This window comes from Macaca nemestrina, chromosome 1 (assembly GCF_043159975.1).
Source record: "Macaca nemestrina isolate mMacNem1 chromosome 1, mMacNem.hap1, whole genome shotgun sequence".
NCBI classification, from domain to species: Eukaryota; Metazoa; Chordata; class Mammalia; order Primates; family Cercopithecidae; genus Macaca; species Macaca nemestrina.
In genome coordinates this window covers 59,151,067-59,174,659 of record NC_092125.1, presented here as the reverse complement: position 1 = coordinate 59,174,659, position 23,593 = coordinate 59,151,067, and the positions used below count along the sequence as shown (strand labels likewise).

The following is a 23,593-nucleotide window of genomic DNA, read 5'->3' as shown; positions in this document are numbered from 1 at the left end:
CCCTTCTTAAGGCAGGAATTGAGGCTGAGTCCTCTTTCCTGGGGGCCCCAGTGCCTCCTCCCAGATCCTGCTACACCTTCAAACTGTGAGCTCTACCCCTGAGACCTCCCAATGTTGCAGTGATTTTCAGGCTTTGGAAGACAAAAGCCTGGGCGCTGCCACAAACCAGTCCTGAGGCAAGGGGGCCCAGCCCCGCTGTCAGCTTAAGGGAACAAGAAAATGGGGGAATCTAGGAGGAAAGCAATCATGAATATTGTAAAACTGTCTTCTGATAGCACCTGCCAAGGCTGTGTGGAGAGCTTCCTGTAAGGTCCCTAAGAGGGAGTGGACATTTGAGGATGTCTGTCCTCCGCCCCAGCCTGAGCTCCCTGCAAGCACCCTGGGCGTCCTCCTCTTCAGTCAAATCTACCTTGTCTCCTTGTAGCACATATGCCTTAAAGAGTTAACAATAAATATGAGTCCAGTGCCTCCCTGCTCCAGTGAGATTTGTGCCTGAGCAGATCACTCTGTCTTGACCCTAAGGAAGGAGACTTTCAGGCCCAGGTGACAGGCAGTCATGTGGTGGCAGTGCACCTTCCCAGGGATCCCTTCAACTGCAGACACTTTGCTGCCTCTGCCAGCCCCTCCCCAGGCCAGCCGAGTAAGGTCCTTTCAGTGGGCTCTGTAGATCCCAGAACCCTCCAGCGGGGCACATGGGGAGCCCGGGAGCCTGGAGTCCTGACCAGGCCACTGTGCCAGGGGTAGGATTGCAGGGGAAGAAGGTGTGGTAGCTGCTGCCTCTGTGGTCCCAGATAGGGACACTGGCACTGGGCAGATCCCTTTGGAGGGAAGCCCAACTAGTTCTCATCATCTTCCCACAAAGCCCCATGCAGGCCAGGGGAGAAGAAGCATTCAGGACTGGCTGACCCTTGGAGATAGCAGACTCAGCCTGAAAATAGAGGCAGTGGGAGGGTGAGGGGATGTGCGGTCCCAGCCCTGCTGTTTTCAGCCCAAGACTCTGGGAGTGCCTGGCTCCAGTGCCCCTGGGAGCAGGTGCAAGGCCTGTGCATCAGGGGTCACACACCAGGACAACCTCCAGCTAAGTGTGGCTCCAGGGAGCACCAGTTAGAGGCTTATCTATGGAAGGATGAGAATTCCCTTGAAGGGGACATTTAGTAATAAAGGCCCTTGTTGGGGGCTGAGGTAAGGGAGCTCTCACGTCACAAAGTCAGGCGGGCTCACTGTCCTCCCCTGAGCTCAGAGATCAGGGGGTCAGGGACAGCCACTGCTCTCCTGCTCTGGGATCAGGACCTGAGGTCCAGTGTCTCTTCTTAGGAATACAGATCCCAAGGCTGCACCTGGTTTGAAGGTGAGCAGAGATTGTGACTTTCCATTGTTCATTTATTCAACAAACATAGCTTGAGGGCCTACTGTGTGCTGGGCAGGATGATGCATTCTGGGGCAGGGCTTCTCAGATGATCTGTAGGGAAAGACCACAGTTGGTCATTTTTAATTTCTACTCCATCATGGCCTGATACATGGTCTTACTGTGTGGGACCCCTCCACAGTGTGTGCCAGCTGGGATTCGCCATGTGACTTTGACAAATCCAGAATGGTCTATAGTCCACCCATATGTGTGGAAGTGGCTGCAGATTGCCATAGAATTTTCCAAATGCTTACTCAATGCCTACACTGACCTCATTTCAGAGTGATAGTGACGGTGTGCAGCTGCACCTGCCCACAGCCTGCACCTCTCGCAGCAGTGCCCCGGGACACTGGTTCATTCATTCCATCACAGCACTTTCAGGCACTGTTCCAGATGTAGTTGACACAGCAGTGAACAAAGCTGAGTCCCTGCTCTCAGCGATGTTATATTCAGGTCAGGAGAGATGGGTCAAATAAATTAACAAATATATAACGAGTCAAGTTTTGACAACAGCTAAAAAGAAAAATGAATCAGGCTAAGAAGATAGACAGTCAGGGGGTGAGAGCCAGGAAGGTCTCAGTGACAAAGTGACCTTCAAGTTGGGACATGCAAGGAAGAAGTAAGTGAGTCATGCGGATATCTGGGGAAGAGTATTCCAGACAGAGAGAACAGCAAGGGCAGAAGCCCTGAGCCCGAAATACTTTCATCTCTGTCGGGGGACCATACGCCCCTGGGGGAAGGGCATCAGAATCACCAGTTGGTGGGGCCTTCTCAACCATAAAACCTCCCCTCATCCACCACCAACAGCAACTCTAAGAAGCCTTCTTTGGAGAGTGACCCTGGCCCCCAAGCCCAAATGCTATTGCTGATGGCGGAATGTCACCTCTCTCCTGTTCTTGGAACAGAGAAGCCATGGAAAATCTCCACAGTTAGGAACACATGTGAGGATGACGTGGCCTCAAGGAGGCCGCAGTCTGTCAGAAGGCAGCAAAGAGCAGCACAGGATTATAAGGGACAGTGAGGACACAGGGCTGGTGCTCCCTGTGGGGGGTCAAAGGGTTGTAAGAGGCAGGAGGTCTACTTGGGCAGTGGGCCTTGGGGACACTCTAGGCAGAGGGGCCGGGATGAGCAAAGGTGGAGGCTGGGGCAGCTAGAGAGCTAGGGGACCTGAAAGTCATTCCACATGATCGACGGGGTGGCCAGCAGGCTGGTGGTGAGGCCAGAGGGATCAGCAGGGGTCATGTTATGGAGGACTTTGCATGCCACGGGAACGCATTTGGATTTTCTGGTAAGTGTTGTGGAGCCATTGCAGACTTGCAAGCAAGGCAGTGGCAGGATCTATATGGAGAAGGGCCCAGGGGAGGAGATGTGGATGGCGGTGGACCACTGCAGGCAGGGGAGAGCAAGCAAGGGCAGGAGCAGTTGAAGAGGAGGAGCTGGATTCTGGAGATGGTAGGGCTGGAATGGCCTGGACCTGCTGGACACTGGGACCCAGGGAGAGCAAGAGGGAGGAGGAGTCCAGAAAGACCCTGGGGGTTTCTGGCTTGGGCCACTGAGTGCCTTTGGCTGAGACAGGGACACATGAGAAAGAGCAGGTTTATCAGTAGGAGGAGTTTCATTTCAAACATATGGAGTGTGAGGTGGGTCAGAGCCAAGCCCTGGTGACCACCCACAGCCGTGACATCAAACAACAGCTCTGTGAAAACCAATAGAACATAATGGAAACCAACAGAACACAATGTAGGCAGAAAACAGACCTTCACCAAGGGCCCAGGTGTCTCATAAGAATAGCTGTGATGTATTCAGCATTTGGTGCATGCCAGGCAGGGGTAGCCACTTACTCACAAGGTGCCATTTAATCCTCACCATGACCCTTCAAGGCAGCTCTCATTATCTCAGTTTTACAAATGAGGAAACTGAGGTTCACAGAAGCTTAGGAACTTGCCCAAAGCAGCAGAGCTGGTGAGAACCATCACACCACGTATCTCCTGTCTCCCACCTGCCCATGGTGGGCTCTGGGGGTTGTCACAGGAAATTAGGATGTTTTAGGAAGGTTGATGACTTTGATCTTGAGGAGACAGCCAGGTCTTACCCAGGGCATCCAGTCGAGAGCTTAATAAATATCTGTGGAATGACTATCCCTCATTCTTCCATGGAAGACTGGGCCCAGGCTGCAGAGGCTGTCAGCCAACCCAGTGTGACACTGATGACACTGTTCCTATGATGCAAGAGTGGACACATCCCTTTTCCCTCTCCTCCGGAACGAGGGCTCACGCTGTGTGCACACACAAGGATTGTATGGTACTGAGTTTTACTTCCAGGCACTTCAGAGTTGGGCTGGAGGGAGTATGGTGGAAAGAGGCAGGCCTTGGAGCTAACAGGCTGAGGAAACTGAGTGACCTCATCTGAAGCCCACAGCCCCCGACAAGCTCTCTCTGAGCCAGGCTGAGCCAGACAGGCAGTGGCAGGTGCAGGCAGTTCTCTGGTGTTCATGGCTGGCCGCCCAGCCTGTGAGCACTGCAACTATTTCAGGTCCTGCTTTTCCTTGCCTCAACCCCACTTCTGTCTATCCCCCTGGGACTGCAGCAACCTGAAATTGTAAATGCTGCCTTGACTTCACTCTCCTCCCTTACACTCTTCCCTTAGTGGTGTGCCTGACTCCCAGGAAACCTATCCTGCAGAGGAGGGAGACCACCCACCCAATTCCCGGGAGATCCCTCTGTAGTTGGCCCAGCCCACTCTTCCTGCCAGGGAGGGTGCCCAGACCTCCCTTTGCAGCTCCCCTCCATGGAGTGGCTGCTCCATGATTCCCCGCAAGTGCCAAGCACAGTCTCCATCAACAGGCCCTTTCACAGAACTGCATGGCTTTGCATTTTAATTATCATATTACCATTTTCTGGAAGAAGGGGAAAGCTTTGGGGTCACAAATTGATAGAAGGAATGAAGGGCAAAATTAAGAATAGCAAATCTAGTCCATGTATGCTGCAGTTTTCCCTTCTATGTGGAAGGGGAAAATCATGCTTTCAGGAAAATTCTCTGAATGACAAGTTTGGAGGATTCTGGAGCCCTAACCACAATAATGAGCCATGTGAGGGCCTCTTCCCTTGCCTCCCACACCTACTCACTTGGAAGTAAAATTACATTATCCTCCATATCATTAATGGAGTGCCCCATTCCCCAGTCTGGCTCCTCCGTAAAGGAACTGTGAATATGAGTGACGCCTCCGCAGTGTGCTGATGGGGAGGGCCCCTGCTCCCAGGAGACGCTTCCAAGGGTGTGAGTGTTGGAGACTAATGGGGGCTGGGTTGTGGGGGTACAGACCCCCTTGTTGTGTAACTCCAGGGAGCACCAATCAGGATAGATCCGTGTATATATATACACACACCTCCTGGAGCTGTGCCGTGCTGCAGCCTGGCCTAGGCTGCAGGCTGGGTCAGTACCGCCTCGGGAGGCTGTGCTTATCTGGGGAGGCCTGGAGGCCAGAGCTCTTAGAAGCTGCCAAGCCAGGGTTCAGATGGCTGCAAGGACAGCAGTTTCAGCCTGGAGTCCCAACAAGAGAGACCTGCTTCCTCAGTTAGAAATAGCTCTCACCTGGGCCCAGAAGAGGGCGGAGGGTGACAGGGCTAAGGATAGAGTAACATAGAGGATCAGGCTACAGGGTCAGGGCCTGGAGTGTCGGCTGGGCCTTCTGCAGAGTGGGGCTGAGCTGAAACCTCAGCCTCTTACCTGTGCTCCCCACACACAGTGTACCCCACACTCCACTCACCCTATGTAATAGGGTCACGCCCTTTAAGGAGCTGCCTAAAGGGAGCCAATGTGAGGGCAGGTGGGGCGGGCAGGGAACCTTAAAGGAAAATGAATTAAAGAGCAACACTGCCCAGCAAGGGAAGGCATCTGGAGTTCTGAGCAATCCACTCCCATCTCCTACCATCCATCTCCTGCACGGTGGGAGAAGAAAGGTGCCAAAACCAGAAAAACCACCTGGGGACTTTCATTTTGGGTGCCTCAGATCCTTCATGTATTCAACCCATTCTCATCTCTGGAAGTCGAGTAATGAAAAAAAAAAAAAAAAAAAAGGGCAAAAATCCGCATGCTTCATGGAGTTTATATTCTAGTGGGGAAGATAGATAATGAACAAGATTTCATATATATAATATATATAGATATGGTATTTAAGCTAAGAGTAAGTGCTAAGAAGACCAAATTAAGCAGAGCAGAGGAACATGAAATGCTGGAGATAGCTCGCATTACACTTGGTGGCCAGAAAAGGCCTCGGTGAAGGAATTTTGAGTAAAGACCTGTGGAAAGTGAGGGAGTGGCAGTGCGGGGGCGTGTAGGTGTGGAGGTGGGTGGGCATTCCATCAGTAGGTGCGAATGTCCTGAGGCATGCCTGAGCAACAGCAGGGAACCCAGCGTGGCTGCAGGGAAGAGAGCAAGGGTGAGCTCGGAGAGCGCAGACGCATGCTGGGGACCACGTTTGCTCCCACAGGAGAAGCTGGAGTATTTCTTCCTCATCGTCTTCTCGATTGAAGCCGCCATGAAGATCATTGCCTACGGCTTCTTATTCCACCAGGATGCTTACCTGCGCAGCGGCTGGAATGTGCTGGACTTCACCATTGTCTTCCTGGGGTGAGAGCTGGGTATGGGGAGACTGGAGGTCAGACCCTCACTGGGGACTCTGTGCCCACTGCCACCACCACCAGCCTCTTAGAGGTGGGGCGGGACTCCAGCGGCCACCACCACCAGCATCTTAGAGGTGGGGCGGGACTCCAGCGGCCACCACCACCAGCCTCTTAGATGGGGCGGGACTCCAGGGGCCACCACCACCAGCATCTTAGAGGTGGGGCGGGACTCCAGCGGCCACCACCACCAGCCTCTTAGAGGTGGGGCGGGACTCCAGCGGCCACCACCACCAGCCTCTTAGAGGTGGGGCGGGACTCCAGCGGCCACCACCACCAGCCTCTTAGAGGTGGGGCGGGACTCCAGCGTTGTGCTAACCACTGCGTGGAGCAGCCTCTGTTAGAGGCTGGCCTGGCAAGGGTGTTGTCCATGCTGTGGAGAGTGGGTCATTGCTCCTGACCCTGCCCGCAGGTCACAGTCTCCTTCCCTGGCTAGATGCTATAAATTCCATTATCCTCCTCACATCACGCAAATTTGGAAATGATATGGAAGGTTCCACTGGCCAGCAGTTTCTGGATGTTCATTAGTTTCTCACCCTCTGTCATTTATTAGTTTATTCCATGGACCTGTATCGAGTACCTGTTATTCGGGTTCACAAAACGGACATTTATTAACTGTATTAGTTTGCTAGGGCTGCCATAATAACATTCCACAGATTGGGAAGCTGAAACAACAGCAATCTATTTCTCACAGTTCTGGAGCCTGGAAATTCAAGGTCAAGATGCCGGCAGGTTTGGGTTCACACGGTCTCTCCTCTGTGCATGCGCATCCTTGGTGTCTCCTTGTGTGTCCAGAGTTCCTCTTCTTATAAGGACACCAGGAAAACTGGATGAGGGCCCACCCTAACAACCTCATTTCATCTTCACCACCTCTTTAAAGACCCTGTCTCCAAATACAACCACATTCTGACATGCTAGGGGTTAGGGCTTCAGCATATGAATTTAGAGGGAACATAACTCTACCCATAGCATTACCGTAACTACCACGTAATGATAACAATAGCATTTATCAAGTACTTAATATGTGCCTACATGCACCGTCTCATTTAATTCTCACCACAATCCTGTTTTCCCTCATTTTATGAATAAGGAAGCTAAAGAACAGAAAAGTCAAGCAACTTGCCCAAGGTCACACAGCTAGCTGGTGGCAGGGCTGGGATTCAAGCCAAAGCAGTCTCGGTTCCAGAGCCTGCATGCTTAACCAGAATGCTGTCCTTTAGTTCTGAAAGGATGGTGTTGGTTACCTGCTAGCCATCCAGTGCTACTTTTGGCTCAACGGGGAAAATAGAAGAATTCTGAAGAATTCTGTGAATCGGCCTCTGCCTTTACAAACTGCCCTGGTTAGAAGCCAAGACAAGTGCGTACAGAATAATAGAGTGCAGAAAGCAAAACCTCACAGCGCATTGTTGTTTCATATGCAATGTGTCCCAGGGAGTTCTGCCGTTAGAAGGATTCGGAGGCAAAGGAATTTGAGGTAGACTTCAAAGGATAATGGAAATTTGAGTAAATTAAGAGAGGAAGAGGAGGCTAGTAGGAAAGAAAATAAAGGGCATTATCAAAAAGTGCAGCCAGGAGGAAAAGCGTGCAGGGAGAACTTGCTATGGAGTTTCTTCTCTGGGTCACCACTGAGTGTGATACAGGTAACCTCCAGCCCATGTAGGGGGTGCTCAGCCCTAGGGCCAGGGACTACACCTGTGGCACACATACCTCAACCCCGTTGAGCATGCAAAGTAGACCTCACAAGTGGAGCACCACTCTTTTCCCTGAGTATGAACTTGATGTCAGAATCCTTTTAAGTGAAATTCCCCAGGTAAGCATGATCAGATCATTTGTTAGTTGATGAACCATATTTGCCGTCTCTCCCCTAGGCCTTTCCACAGGTGCTCGAGCATGGACAGGACACAGGGCCCCAGACCACTGGGGCAGTGGCTTTTCCAACCCCTGGACCCCTTCTCTCCCTCTTCTCCGTTCTAGGGTCTTCACCGTGATTCTGGAACAGGTTAACGTCATCCAAAGCAACACAGCCCCAATGAGCAGCAAAGGAGCCGGCTTGGATGTCAAGGCCCTCAGAGCCTTCCGAGTGCTCAGACCCCTCCGGCTGGTGTCGGGGGTGCCTAGTGGGTGGCAGTGTCCCTGCAGACCCCTTTCTCCTCTCCCTTCCTGTTCCCTTGTCCCCAGTTCTGGGTCCCCTTCCTACCTTGACATCTCAGAGGCTTCCCAGGATTTATAGGGAGGGAGGGCCGTGAGACCAAGTGGAGGTGACTCCTCTTTTCCCCTCCCTGGCTGCCTCTGCAGGCCTGCAGGTGGTCCTGAACTCCATCTTCAAGGCCATGCTCCCCCTCTTCCACATCGCCCTGCTGGTCCTCTTTATGGTCATCATCTATGCCATCATCGGGCTGGAGCTCTTCAAGGGCAAGATGCACAAGACCTGCTACTTCACTGGCACAGGTGAGCTTCCAGGGAAAGTGGGACTGTGGGACAGGGCCTAGGACGGCTCAGAAGGGGGAGCCACCCTAGCTGGTGAAGGAGCCCAGGGCTTGGCCATTGCCACCCACATCTGTTGACCTTGGGAATGGGCTTTTCCGGGATAGGGGGGACTTGGAGGAAGGACAGCTCTACTGGGGTCAGTGAGCCAAGAAAGTGAGCAGGGGCCTGGGCCACAGCTTGTTCTGAAAAACCCTTACCCCCTACTCCACATGCAATGTGGTATATTCCAGGTTCTCTGAGCCAGTGGTAGATGGAGACACAGGCATGGGACAAGCTTGAATTTCTATGTGTACTTTTCCTGTCACATAGTTTTAGCTTTAGTCTGAGCTGCCCCTCAGAGCAGGCACCCAGAATAGGGTCTGAATGGGACCTCAGAAAAAACGCCCAAGAGCCAAAGGCAGTCATTTGTTGAGTTTCCAGAAATAACCTACATTGAAGCCCAGATATTCTTGAGCTGAACCAGCAGTTCTCAAACTTTTTGGCCTCAGGACCCCTTTTCTCTCTTATAAATTACTGAGGACCTCAGAGAGCTTTTGTTTATATAGGTTTTGATCTGTTGATATTCATGGTATGAGAAATGAAAACCAAGGAACATGTCACAATATTAATTTATTAATTCACTTTTAAAGAACAGTAAGAAACCCATGACATGAGAACACAAATAGTACATTTATAATAAAAAATAACTAGATTTTCCAAAACCAGCAATATTTGGTGAGAAGAGTGGTGACGCTGTTTTACACTTTTTGTAAATCTCTTCAATGCCTGACTTGATAGAGGCTGCTGGACTCTCACATCAACTTCTGTGTGCGCGTGCTGCCACATCACACCTCATGCAGCCACTGGAAAATTCCAGTCTACATTGTTGAGAGAATGAGAGACAGATGGGCAACTAACATCTTAGCACTACTTTGAAAATCGTTTTGGTCAGGCCAACACCCTGAAAAAGTATGGGGTCCCGCTCTGAGACTGGCTGCTCTACCCTGCCAGCAGCTCGATGGGACTTAGCCTCCTCCATGAGTCCTGGCATTGAACTCACCAGAATAACTCTCCTTGACCTTCAGTGTCTCAGGAAACTCTACTCACCTCCTCATGACCACTGACAACAAAGAGACAGTCAACACCAGTCCCAAACCCAACTCACAAGAGTAAACTCTGGTCCAGCTTTCAGGGGTTATATTCCTAGACCCCTCCCATCTCAGCCTCTTCCCATCACCACCACAATCTACACCCTATAATAGGCATTATCAGGATGGATAGGAGGGGACCTTTCATCACATCTTCAACCCAAATTTGGAGGTCTCAGTGGTGTTCTCATGACATCTTGAGGAATGCTGAGCAGCAGTGCTCAAAAGCCCCTCTCAGATCAGGGCTTCTGACTTCATGGGGTCAAGGCCCCCTCAGAACCATCAGTGTCCTCTCCTTTCCATCTTCAGAGCATTGAGCCTACATGCTAAATAGGTTAATAGCCTACACGGTAAATAGGTGAGGCAGGGTGTTCCAGTTCTGATAAGCCAATCTAATCTCTGAACACAAAAGGAGACTGTAAAACATCCTAAGATGAAAGGGGATGCAGGATGTCATCAGAAGTACAGGATTTTAGAGACAAGAAAGCGTCATCCAGGGGAACAAAGGAGAGTGCAGGCTCGGGCCTGGCGGGAACTTCCCTTGAGTGCAGACCCCTGCCCCATCAGCTGGGTGTCTTGTACAGCTCAGCCCAGTGCTTTTGGAGCTTCTCCAATTTCACCTCCCAGACAGAACTCTCAAGTCAGAACATGTGAGCCCTCCACCTCCAGCCTTACTCCAGCCAGGCAGCTGCCTTCTTTTTTAAAGTTCTGTGGGGACGAATGACACTCAGATTACTCCTCATTCATGGGTTGCACTGCATAGGACAATTAATCCTAGAAGCTGACCCTGCCATGAGGGCCGGGGGCCCAAGACATAATTCCTGCTGCCTGTAGCCATCCTCAGCCCCAGGCATTCCTCTTCACTGTCACCATCTGCTCCGTGTGAAGCTGTCTTTTGCGTTTTCAGCAGAGTGTCTTTAGACTTACTGCTCAATTCTCTTAAACTGCTCTTATACACCTTTCCTCCTGTCATTGTCCACCTACTACTGTTGTCTGATGCTCCCTCTGCCTTCTGTCTCCAGATATCGTGGCCACAGTGGAGAATGAGGAGCCATCACCCTGTGCCAGGACAGGCTCAGGGCGCCGGTGCACCATCAATGGCAGTGAGTGCCGGGGTGGCTGGCCAGGGCCCAACAATGGCATCACCCACTTTGACAACTTCGGCTTCTCCATGCTCACCGTGTACCAGTGCATCACCATGGAGGGATGGACTGACGTCCTTTACTGGGTGGGTCTGGGCCCGGGCCTGCCAGAACCATCTCCCTTCATCCACAGGTTTGCAAGGGAGTGGGGAGGGAGGGCTTGCCAGTCCACACAGGAGGCCAGTCTGACTTGAGTGACCCCAGCTCCCTTTTGCTCCTCCCTGGGGAATCTATATAGGATGTGTGTCCCCTTCTGGTTCCCAGGTATGTGCCCCAGCATCTTATGGGGAAATCCCCATGATACAGTATGTCTATGCAGGATCCAAGGGGCGGGTGAAGAATGGAAACCAGGAAAAACCTGGCTGTGAGTGACTTAATTCTGATGGCTTAGAATTTCAGACTTTTTGAGGAATGAAGGGCTCTTTGAGTCTTTTTCCTTTCCTCTGCAAGACTGCTTTCCCATATAACTATTATAAGATATTAGTTTCCTTACCCGTAAAATAAGGATAGTAACACTGTCTATATCAGAGTTAGTAGGAGAATTGCAACAGTGCCTGGCACACGGTCAAGACTCCATAAGAGTTTCTTTGTTGGAGTATATTATTTATTTGGTGTTTGTTAAGAGCTAGTTAGATTTCTTATTTCATCCTTCAATGATGGAAGGCATTGCTCCCATTTTATAGATAAGGAAACTGAGGCTCAGAGAGAGTAAAATAACTTGCCCATGGTTAAGAACTTAGTGAGCAACAGAGCCAAGAATCGAACTCTGATCCCCCTGGCTCCAATCCGGAATTAACCACAATATGATGCTGCCTATTAGGGGGGTGGGGGGATTGTAAAACTGTCAAATGCTTTGCAAATATAAAGGATTCGTGTAAATATTTATTGTAAGTGTGTATTAGGAGAGCAAATTATTTAAAATATCAAAGGACTGTCACATGTATGATTTCACCTCTGTTTCAAGCCTGTGAGGAGAGACAGCCCATGTCATTATCACCATTAGGCGGATGGGAATAATGATCAGAGATGTTAGGTGACTTGTCCAGGGTCACAGAGGTTGTTCACGTGAAAAATCTTGGCTTTAAATAAATCAACTGGAGGTAGAGTCTATGAGGGAGGTTAAACACTCTTGGTTGGAGGGAAATTAGGTCAGTCTTGCCCGGACCAGGTAGGCAGTCAGCAAGTCCTCCCTAGGGAGATCCTTTCAGACCAGATCCTAGTCCTCAGGCTGGAAAAGTCCTTCCAGACTAGTCCTCAGGTGAGGAAAAATGTCCACTCACTGTCCCAGGGTGGCTTCTCTCCTTGTGCCCCAGGGTTGGGTGGAGTCTTAATGAGCAGACTTGGGGAAGGGGAGCCAAGCCCTCAACTCAGAGAATCACACCTCTGTCCTGACCAGGTCAATGATGCCATCGGGAATGAGTGGCCCTGGATCTATTTTGTCACCCTCATTCTGCTGGGATCCTTCTTCATCCTCAACCTGGTGCTGGGCGTCCTGAGCGGGTAAGAAAGTTCAAAGGTAGCCAGGGGGGAAAGGAGAAAGAGGAGGAGGGGAGAAGGAGGAGGAAGGAAAAAGAACGGAGGGAAAAGAAACAGGAGGGGTGGGTAGGGGTAGGGAGGAGGAGGAGAGAAAGGAGGAGGAGGAAGGAGTGGAGCAGGGCAGGGGGCTGTGGGTGAGGCCCTCGGCTCATCCCTGGGTTCCCTGCCATCTCAGCTGGGCCAAGAGTGCTTCCTTCCTGGTGAGCAGGAAGAGAGGAGATACACACAAGAGCCCTTCAATTTTTAATTTGCCTTTCTCCTCCTCCTCAAGTCTTCCCCCATTCTCGGCCCTCCTGTCACTCTGCTTTGACACTCCTCAGTGAAGCCTCTGAGACTCCAACCTCCTGGCCCTGGGAGTGCTTTAAGTGGAGCCTCAGCACTAAGAGGCAGTGGGGCTTTCGGTTAAGCACACGGACTCTGGAGCTAGAATGCCCACATTTAAATCCCAGCACTACTGCTTGGTGGCTGTGTGACCTTTACCTAATTACCTAACCTCTCTGTGCCTTAATTTCCACATCGGCCACATAAGAATTATTTCAGTTTCTATCTCATAGGGTTGTTGTGAGGATTAAATAAGTTAATACGTATAAAGTACTTAGAGCAGAGTCCAGCACAAAATAAGCACTAAATACTAATGGTTATTATTAATGAGAGCTGTTCTCTTTGAGACAGTCCTGCTGTCATCTCTCCACCCACCCCAGCACAGCAGAGAGGCTAGAAGTCACCATCAGCCTTCTTCCCCATTGGTATCACCCCATTCCAGAAGCTTCCCTCCAGGTAGTCTGTAGATAGAATTCTGGGAGACTGTGAACTTGGATAGGAAACACTTATCTTTATTTTTCACAACTGTAACTGAAATTTAGTGTTTCCTTTAGTAACGAACATAGGCAACAAACCACAGTGCTATTAGCAGGGCCTATGACTTGTCCTAATAGAAATCATGTCACATTACAGTTGTGAATAGTATTTACACTAATTACTCCATACTTTGAAATTATGATAGATACCAGACCTGCAGCTAGATCTTGCTAGTTAATGAGTTAATGAAAAAGCAAATGTATTACTCAATCATACTTTTTTTGCATTTTAATAACTGTATTTTAACATGCAGTCAAGTGCTGCATGAAGACATTTCAGTCAATGACGGGCTGCATCCACAACAGTGGGGCGCTAAGATTGTACTGTATTTTTACTGTACCTTTTCTATGTTTAGCTATGTTTAGATCCACAGATACTTACAATCGCTTATGGTGTGCAGTACAGTAACATGCTGTCCAGGTTTGTAGGTTAGGAGCAATAGGCTATGCCATATAGTCTAGATGTGTAGTCGGCTCTCCCATCTAGGTTTGTGTAAATACGCTCTTGATGTCTGCACAGAGACGAAGTCACCTAACAATGCCTTTCTCAGAACGCATCCCAGTCATTAAGTGAAGCCTGACTGTAACTGACTTCTTTGTCATGCTTTGGTTTTATTTTGTGCATTTCACATTATTCTGAAGACAGATCCATAGGCTTCACTGGACTTTCAAAGGGTCCATGGCACAAACTGATCAAGACCCCCTCCCTGGACCCCGCCTGACCAGGGCGACTCGACCTGCCCTGTGGGCCAACCCCTCCTGGCTGCCAGGCGCAGCTCCTCAGAGCCCACGCCTGTGCTGCCGTCTTCCCCCCTGCCCCGCAGGGAAGGTGGCCATAGCCCAGGGCTGCCCTCTGCTGGCCTGAAGATCCCTCGCGACGCCTCGGGTCCTTTTCTTCCAGTCCTGCCACCTGGTTCCTCCGAGTCCCAGGAGAATTTTCCCAGGCCTTTGGTCTGTACAAAACTAAATTTCTAAGGTAGTCTGAATGGTTGGGGCAGTACGGCCAATTTGAGGCTCCGTGGTTGATTCAGTTAGGCAATGGATTGCCTTGTCATTCACCCCTAATGTGCAAGGGGAACCCCAAAACAAGGCAGGAGACAACGAGATGGATGAGAAGAAAGAAATGAGGAAGGGGCAAGGAGTGCTCCAGGGTGTTCCTGGAGGGTGGGGATAGGTGAGCGGGAAGTGAGAGGGGCTGTCTCTCAGCCACCTTGAGGGGCACCTGGACCCCAGGCAACACCCTGGGCCCAGAAAAAGGAGCACTCCAGCCACAGAATGGGTTTGTCTGTCCTCACAAAGCTCAGTCTTTCCCTGACCCTGTTCCCTCTTCTCCTCCCCTCCTGGCTCATCCATCCCATTTCAGGGAATTCACCAAGGAGCGGGAGAAGGCCAAGTCCAGGGGAACCTTCCAGAAGCTCCGGGAGAAGCAGCAGCTAGATGAGGACCTTCGGGGCTACATGAGCTGGATCACGCAGGGCGAGGTCATGGACGTTGAGGACTTCAGAGAAGGTTTGGGCCCAAAGGCTGGGGTCAGCACTCACCTCACTCTCTGACTCCTACCTCTGGGCCACACCTTGCATTTGGGCTCCATGGACAGCACTACCTCATTTAACCCCCAGCAAGCCTGGGAGGCCCACTGAGCAAGTCCAACATTCATCCTTTGAGGGTGAGTGACTTGCCTAAAGCAAAATGGCTCAAAATGGTAGGATCCAGGTGTGACCAGAGGTCTTCCCAAAGGTACATACTGCCCATCCTCACGGCCCTTCCCCTGCAGATAAAGTGGGCTCTTTGTCTCTTGGAACTCTCAATCTCTGGAAAGCACCAAGAAATCCAGGCCTACCTAGGACCCATTGTCGCAGATGTCTCTGGTCAACGGGCCCTTGTCTCGGTGCCCAGCCCAGGTGTGTCCAGCCCAGAGGGGCCCTGAAGGCTGGCTGACTCTTTCTCTCCTATCTCCAGGAAAACTGTCTTTGGATGAAGGTGGCTCTGACACAGAGAGCCTGTATGAAATTGCAGGCTTGAACAAAATCATCCAGTTCATGTGAGTATCTGCCCACTGCCCCAGGACCCTCCCAACCCCCAGCTCCCTGAGACATGAGGGTAGAGTCCAGTTACTTCCCCTCAGTGGTTTCAGAGTCACTTGTCTAATCCTTTAGAAAGGCAACCTTTTTAAGAAAACAGGGCCAGTTCCTGCTCTGAGGGACTCCACAGGGACCAGACCTTCGGGGAATGTACGATCAGAGGGGTCCTGAGCAGTGACCTATTTATATAGCACATAAGAAGGACACTGGGAGCCTCTGGGAGCAGTGAGCATGCTTGCTGCTGCTTCACCCTGATCAGGGCGGAGCTGGGTGAGGTCATTTGTGTTGGAAACCTCTGAGAGGGAAGAGGGAAAGTGTATGCAGTAGCGGCTGCACAACCCGGGAGCCCTTCAGGAAGGAGGCTGGAGGCAAGAGCACACTCCACACTCTCTCGCCTTTGTCTTAAGAGGAGGGTTGGTTTGTTTGGTTGTCTGTTTCCTTTTACAAATTCACACTTAATTATGATTTTGAAAGATCAAACAATAGAGCTATACATCAAAGAAAAGATGAAGGTCCCCAGTGCTCTTCAAAGAGGTAACCATGGTAACAGATGTGTAGCCTCTAAGATCTTTTCTGTGCTTTCCTCCCTCTTGTACACACACACACGCGCCAGGATTTTTTTTGTTTTTGATTTTTTACACAATGGGGTTGTTTATGTTAACTACTGTCACTATAGGGACTAGAAGAGTGCCTAGCACATATGGGGTGTTGCCAAAAATTTGTCAAGTAAATGAATGTAATATACACTAAAGGATAATCCAATAAAGGATTATCTAGTGACTTACTTTTTTTTACTTAGAATTATCTATGAAGAGCAATTTTCAGAACAGATTCACTTTCTTTTGTGTATCTTTGGATGTAAAATATTCCACAGGATGAATATACCATAATGTAGTTAATCTTTGCCCTCTTTGGCAATACAAATAGTGCTGCAGGGAACAGTTGTGGATAGGTATGACCATTTCTGCCAAAGGAACTCTAGAAATAGACTTGCTGGATCAAAGGGTATAGCTACTCCCAGCTCCTCGGGAGTCTGAGGTGGGAGGATCACCTGAGCACAAGAGTTCAAGTCCAGTCTGGGCAACCTAGAAAGACCTGTCTAAATAAATAAATAATAAAACATTAAAAAACAGAACATATATATTTTAAATTTTGGTAAGTGCTGCCAATTCATCCCAAAAGATTATACTGTCAAAGCTCATTTCCCCTCACCCTCCCCAGATAATATTAATTTGTTGAAGAGTGGCCTCGGATAATGGGCAAAACGTGGCATCTCAGAGTTGCTTTAATTAAAATTAAACCACACGGAGCGTCTGCTCCTTGCCAGGCACTTGTGCTAAGCGTTTTGCGTGCGTCCTCTCATTCCATTACCTCGGAGGTTTGCGTCACTATTGCTCTTCTGTGAAAGATGGAGGATTTTACTCAGTCTGGATCCCCAGCTCATGCCCTGAGCTTCTCTCATGTGGCTGGAGGAAGAGGAGTGGTCAGCTACGCATGGCTGGAGTTTGTATGAAGGTAGCTTGGACAGGTGGGGTGTAGACCAGCGCAGCACTGTGCACCATCATCTGTCCCCTCCCTTAGCCGGCACTGGAGGCAGTGGAACCGCATCTTTCGCTGGAAGTGCCACGACATCGTGAAGTCCAAGGTCTTCTATTGGCTAGTGATTCTCATCGTTGCCCTCAACACCCTGTCTATCGCCTCAGAGCACCACAACCAGCCTCTCTGGCTGACCCGTTTACAAGGTGAGGCAGAACGGAGTGAAGCCGGGAGGAGGGCACATGTGGCTGTGGCTTGATGTCAAAGTCAGCCAATGGCACTGCAGGTTTTGCAGAAGAGGTTAATTAGATATTGACATCATTTTCTAAAAATTATGGACCATGAGTGTTGGATTATATGACCAAATCCACTCCTTTCACGGGGGTAAAACGAAAACCTCAAGTGACAAAGCAACGTACCCAATTTTCCTCTTCATGGCATTGTAACTTACCAAGGGCAGTAAAAGCAATAGGCTGGGACAGGTGCTTGCCCAGGTGTCCAGGCAGATTATTCTAATCACAGATCCCTGGACATAAAATTGCTAGTAATTTAGAACTCTAAGCACCCAAGTTCAAATTCTACTACAAAAACAACAATCTTTCACCAACTATTTATTGAGTGCATCCTGTATGTAAGGTACAGGAAAAGAACTCAGGATACAGAGAACACTTAGACACTGCTCCCAGCTTCAAGGAGCTTACTTAGCCAGAGGGAAAGACTGATGTTAATAAATAATTCCAAGTCAATACAAGGAGGGCAATGATAGAGGTAAATACAAAATAGCAGCAAGAGGAGAATCACAGTAGAGACACTGGAGCTCTGTGGATCTTAAAGGATAGGTAGACAAGCCCCAGGTAGTCAAAGGGAGGAGGGAATCCTGCAGAAGGAACAGTGTGTGCGAAGAGATGAAGATGTAAAACAGTTTAGTGAATTCAGTAAGCCATAAGAACATTGCATGTGACTAAGAGAGATGTTTGCTCACATGTTTGCCTTGTGTTAGGCCATTCTTGCATTGCTATAAAAAAAATACCTGAGGCTGGGCGTGGTGACTGACACCTGTAATCCCAGCACTTTGGGAGGCTGAGGCAGGCGGATCACAAGATCAACAGATTGAGACCATCCTGGCCAACATGGTGAAACCCCATCTCTACTAAAAATACAAAAATTAGCTGGGCGTGGTGGCTTGTACCTATAGTCCCAGCTACTCGGGAGGCTGAGGCAGGAGAATCACCTGAATCCGGAAGGGGGAGGTTGCAGTGAGCTGAGATTGCACCACTGCACTCCAGCCTGGTGACAGAGCGAGACTGTCTCAAAAAAAAAAAAAGAAAAAAAAAAAAAAAGGCCGGGTGCGGTGGCTCAAGCCTGTAATCCCAGCACTTTGGGAGGCCGAGACGGGCGGATCACGAGGTCAGGAGATCGAGACCATCCTGGCTAACATGGTGAAACCCCGTCTCTACTAAAAAATACAAAAAACTAGCCAGGCAAGGTGGCGGGCGCCTGTAGTCCCAGCTACTCGGGAGGCTGAGGCGGGAGAATGGCGTAAACCCGGGAGGCGGAGCTTGCAGTGAGCTGAGATCCGGCCACTGCACTCCAGCCTGGGTGACAGAGCGAGACTCTGTCTCAAAAAAAAAAAAAAGCACCTGAGACTGGGTAATTTATAAAGAAAATAGGTTTGGTTGGCTCACAGTTCTGCAGGCTTTACAGCAAACATGGGCTGGCATCTGCTCAGCTTCTGAGGAGGCCTTGGGAAGCCTATAGTCACGATGGAAGAAAGGGAGGGCAGGCACATCACATGGTGAACACAGGAGCAAAAGAGAGAAAAACTGGGAGGGGAGGTGCCACACACTTTTAAATGACAGGTTTTGTGGTGAACTCAGAGTGAGCTCACTTAACACCAAAGAAATGGCCCAAGCGATTCATGAGGAATCCGTCCCCGTAATCCAAACACCCTCCACCAGGCCCCAGCTCCAGCACTGGGAATTACATTTCCACAAGAGATTTGGGCAGGGCTATCTATCCAAACGATATCAGGCCTTATATGTGTTGGACTTTACACTTTAGGCAATGGAAAGCCAATGAGAAGTTAAAAACAGGAATATAGTGTGATCAGACTCAGGTCTTGGAAAGCTCAGTCTTGGTGGAAGGTCAATAAGTCAGCCTCGTCCACGTGGTAGATGTTCCCCTGGGTGTGGAGCTTTGGACCCTGAGAGGAGTAGGATATGAGAAAAGAAGGACCCGTTCCAGTAACACCCCGTGGACAAGCTCAGTACCCTCCCCGCAACAAACATGTAACAATGCTGCGTAAGGCATAAGAACCATGTTTCCCAGAATGAAAAGGAAGTCTTTGAGTGGCGGAAACAAAGAAGTGACCCAAAACCAGAGCAGCGAGCTTGTGAACTGACTTCCAAGGACATTTTAGACCTAGGCCTAAATCCTAATGGGTAGCAGCTGGGTTCCTAAGGCCTGTGCAGGGCTGGAGACAGGGCCCTGGGCCTGCATGAGGTGGGAACTGGAACTGTCACACCTACACAGAGCCAGGGCCCTGGAAAGGCTGCCCCCGTGGAAGGGAAGCCAAAATCTCACTGGGCCAGGAAACGAGCTTGGAAGTTTATTCCTGCTAGAGGCCCTGGGAGAAGGGAAAAATGTCTCAAGTGAAAAATCAGAATCCTATCAGTGCCTTGTGTAGGTATGGAGTCCAATATACACTACCTCTCATGGTCCAAGGATCCTAAGCTAAGATAGTAACATAAAAATCAAGTTGCAAACAAGTAAAATCCCTGGGGTACCCCACAGAAGCAAACATAAACCATTCTTTAAGGATGCTTCTTAATCTAAGGCATATAGAATTTCTGCAGGGAAAAGTGTTTCCTGAAGATGAGCTCACAATTAAAAAAACAAACAAATGAATGAACAAAACTGCAAACCAAATAAGGAACAGAGCCACCCTGAGAAACAGTCATCAGGTACAACCAATGGAAGCTAATAGCCCCAAAAACCTGAGATGATAGAATAGTACAAAGGAGACTGTTTAAAATGATGAAAGAGGTAAAAGAAGGAAAATAAATAGAAAACAAGATTATCTTTTTCTATGGGAATAAAATAGGAAAGAAAACTAGTTCTAAATGAATTCATTCATTCATCTGTTCATTCATTTCAACCAGTCTTCTCGAGAGCACCTTGAATGTGCCAATCGTTGTCAAGGCACTGTCAATGACCAAATGTGGAGATGGTGTAAACAGTGCCCACCAAGAGGAGTCAGGGGTGATTTTGAGGTTTGTGGCCTATGCAGATAAATGGATAGTAGTGCCACCTGCTGAGAAAATGGTTAATGACCAAGTATTTTGGGTAGTGGGTGAGGATGGGCAGTATCCATGAGCTTCGTCTTGGGCATGGTGAGTTTGCTGTGCCTTTGAGACATCCCAATGTACATGTCAAGGAAGCAGATGGAAAAATAGGTCTGGAACCCAGCAGAGCAGTCTCAGCTAAAGAGCTAAATCTGGGAGGCCTTGGTGGGGATGGTCTGAAGCTGTGGTCTTAGATAACACCAGATCCCCAAGGGAGAGTGTATACTCAAGGGTATCACTCAAATCAAGCATTCAATGACTCGCTGTTTCATCCTGCTGAACCTCAGCTGGAATTGCCCCAAAAGCAGTGGTAGGGGAATTCCCACAAAGGACTACCCCAGACAGTCCTGAGATAGGGTCGGTTGCCATTCCAAAGAAAGAAGTACTAAATGCCAGGGCGATCAGTACAAAGCTTTTGTTGGGGAAACTTACTACAGAATGTTGAGCAATCCTCGTGATAGACAGCAAGAGAAAAGGGATGTTCTACCCAGACTTATCCACAGCAATGGGGTCAGGGCATGGACTTTACGTAAGGGTTTAAGGAATCTGGCTCAGGGCTGTGGCCAGTTCCTTTCAATGTTTGGGGCAACACCTATTACCTTTATTAGTACCTAGGAATGTTCAAGGTCCCAGTTTGAGGTAAAGCCTGCTGAGAAAAACCTGTAGCTACGGGTCACAGAGTGGTCAAAGCAGTCTGCGATTTTCAGTCAGGACACAGAAAGAAAGTGGCAGGGTGGGAGTGGGGAGAACTGGAAGACCCTATGCTTGCTGATGTAAAGAATGCATCTGCAGAGGAGGCTCAGGAAAATACAGAGAAGTAGAGGAAATCCAGAAGGATGTGGCACCACAGAAACCAAGGACAGAATGCTTGAAAAAGCAAGAGGATGGTCAACAATGCCCAGTGCTGCTGGTTGATCAGGAGCGGGAGGGTTAGATCAGCACTAGATGTGGCAGATTGATGCCCCTGGAGAGAGCTGTGTTGGTGAAGTAGTGAGGGCGCATCCAGGTAGGGATGAGGTGAGGAGCAAATGGGGCAGGGCAAGGGGTGAAGAAGTGAAGAGAGCAATATAGACAACTTTTGGGAGTTTGACAGTGACAGGGAGGAGAGAGCTAGGACAGGAGATAGAGGGAAAATGGGAGAGTCTTGGGGTTGTTTTGTTTTGTTTTTGTTTTTGTTTTGAGATGAAGTCTCACTCTGTCACCAGACTGGAGTGCAGTGGCTCAATCTCGGCTCACTGCAGCCTCTGCCTCCCAGGTTCAAGTGATTCTCTTGCCTCAGCCTCCCGAGTAGCTGGGATGACGGGCGTTGTGCCACCACACTGAGCTACTTTTTGTATTTTTAGTAGAGACGGGTTTTCACCATGTTGGTCAGGCTGGTCTCAATCTCTTGACCTTATGATCCGCCTGCCTCGACCTCCCAAAGTGCTAGGATTACAGGTGTGAGCCACCACGTTCGGCCTAGACTTGGGCTTTAAGAATAGCAAAGGGAGGGCTCATTTGAAAGAAAGAAGTTAAATATGTAGGAAAGAAAAAGAATCATGGATAGGGAGCTTCCCGAAAAGGGGGGGCGGGCAAAGCATAGGAGGACGGATTGGCTTCGGATAGGTGGCAGGACCCTTCTCTACCGGGAGGGAGGTGTATAGGAATGAGAGAGTAGCAGACTTAATGAACTTCGGTACAATTAAAAGTAATAAGATCATCTTCCTGTTAAATATGATATGAGTTAGCTTGCAAGAAATCAATGGGCAAAATTTACCAAGTTGTTTTTCTTTTTTAAAGTTAATTTAAAAATTTGCTGGACATGGTGGCTCACACCTGTAATCCCAGCATTTTGGGAGGCTGAGGACAGCGGATTGCTTGAGCCCAGGAGTTCAAGACCAGCCTGGGCAACATGATGAAACCCTGTCTACAAAAATACAAAAAACTAGCTGGATGTGGTGGTACACACTGGTATTAGGGAGGATCACTTGATCCTGGGAATTTGAGGCTGCAGTGTGCCATGATTGTGCCACTTCACTCCAGTCGGCAGAGTGAGGCCCTGTCCCCTGCACCCCCCAAAAAAATCCATGGTGCCTCGGAAACAAGGGAAGGGGCATCCTGGGTTGAGGCCCAGCCAAGGCCAAGGCTGGGAGGCAGGAGAAGGGAAGGAGAGTGATGCCGGGGCTGTGCCGCCAACCCTGCAGACATTGCCAACCGGGTGCTACTGTCCCTCTTCACTGTCGAGATGCTGATGAAGATGTATGGGCTGGGCCTGCGCCAGTACTTCATGTCCATCTTCAACCGCTTCGACTGCTTCGTGGTGTGCAGCGGCATCCTGGAGATCCTGCTGGTGGAGTCGGGCGCCATGACGCCCCTGGGCATCTCCGTGCTCCGCTGCATCCGCCTCCTGAGGATCTTCAAGATCACCAAGTGAGCGCTGGGGTTGGCTGGCACTCCCGGGTCCCCGGCAGGCACCACGGCCTGGTCTGGTCTACACCCACCTCATTTCTTGGGGTCTGGAATATGTGTAGGTTCATCAGTGGCCCCTTGCCTGGACTTCCCTCCCTCCTTGAAATAACCTCCTTCTGTGAAAAAAGGAATCACTTCCCCACTTTGAATCCATTTCTCTGTTTTTTTCTTACCATAGTTTATGGCAGGGTAGGGAGAGGGGGTGGTGGAAAAGAGAAAGGAAGAAGAGAAAAGGAAAGATGGGAAGAGGGAAGGAGGACAGGAAGAGCTGTAGGGAAAGGGGTGGAAACAAGAAAGAAGGAGGAACACAGACAATCAGAGCCTTTGTGAGGTGGTGAAGGAAGAGGAGAGGGGTTCATCTGCTTGCACTATTTATCCATCACTTGCGTGAGCTAGGTACTGTGCTAGACACAGGGCATCGAAGGTATGCGGGAGAAAAGCCGTCCTTACTCTCACGGGGTTTCTCGTCCAGTGACGGGACCTAAAGTTAATCAATAGTCATATTAACCAGTGTGAAATTACAGACAAGTGCTCCGCAGGAACACAGCGGGCATGCAGCCATGAATCCAGGGCCTTCCAGCCCCGAGGCAGCCCCCCTCCCTCTGTGTCACGTCAGTCCTGAGTCTTTCCCCCAAGCCTGTCCACACCTCGTGGGCCCCAGTGAGAGGGTCTATCTCCTCCCACCTTGCACCTCCTCCTCCTTCAGATACTGGACGTCGCTGAGCAACCTAGTGGCATCCCTGCTCAACTCCATCCGCTCCATCGCCTCCCTGCTGCTGCTGCTCTTCCTCTTCATCGTCATCTTCGCCCTCCTGGGCATGCAGCTCTTTGGGGGGAGGTATGACTTTGAGGACACAGAAGTACAGCGCAGCAACTTCGACAACTTTCCCCAAGCCCTCATCAGCGTCTTCCAGGTAGGCTGTCCCTCTGTGTGGCCATCCTTCTGCGCAG

At 49.9% G+C, this 23,593-nt stretch overlaps 1 protein-coding gene across 1 annotated transcript in view; it reads left to right on the top strand.

Annotated features, from left to right (window-relative positions):
• The window catches only part of LOC105484707 (calcium voltage-gated channel subunit alpha1 S), a 74,839-nt gene that overhangs the window by 12,993 nt on the left and 38,253 nt on the right, over window positions 1-23,593 (top strand). Inside the window, exons 3-12 of the mRNA XM_011746558.2 lie at window positions 5,895-6,034; window positions 8,059-8,201; window positions 8,380-8,532; window positions 10,721-10,926; window positions 12,237-12,340; window positions 14,597-14,742; window positions 15,193-15,274; window positions 16,896-17,056; window positions 22,378-22,603; window positions 23,349-23,556. Coding sequence (XP_011744860.2) covers window positions 5,895-6,034; window positions 8,059-8,201; window positions 8,380-8,532; window positions 10,721-10,926; window positions 12,237-12,340; window positions 14,597-14,742; window positions 15,193-15,274; window positions 16,896-17,056; window positions 22,378-22,603; window positions 23,349-23,556 — 1,569 coding nt within the window. The remainder of the gene's footprint in view (window positions 1-5,894; window positions 6,035-8,058; window positions 8,202-8,379; window positions 8,533-10,720; window positions 10,927-12,236; window positions 12,341-14,596; window positions 14,743-15,192; window positions 15,275-16,895; window positions 17,057-22,377; window positions 22,604-23,348; window positions 23,557-23,593) is intronic.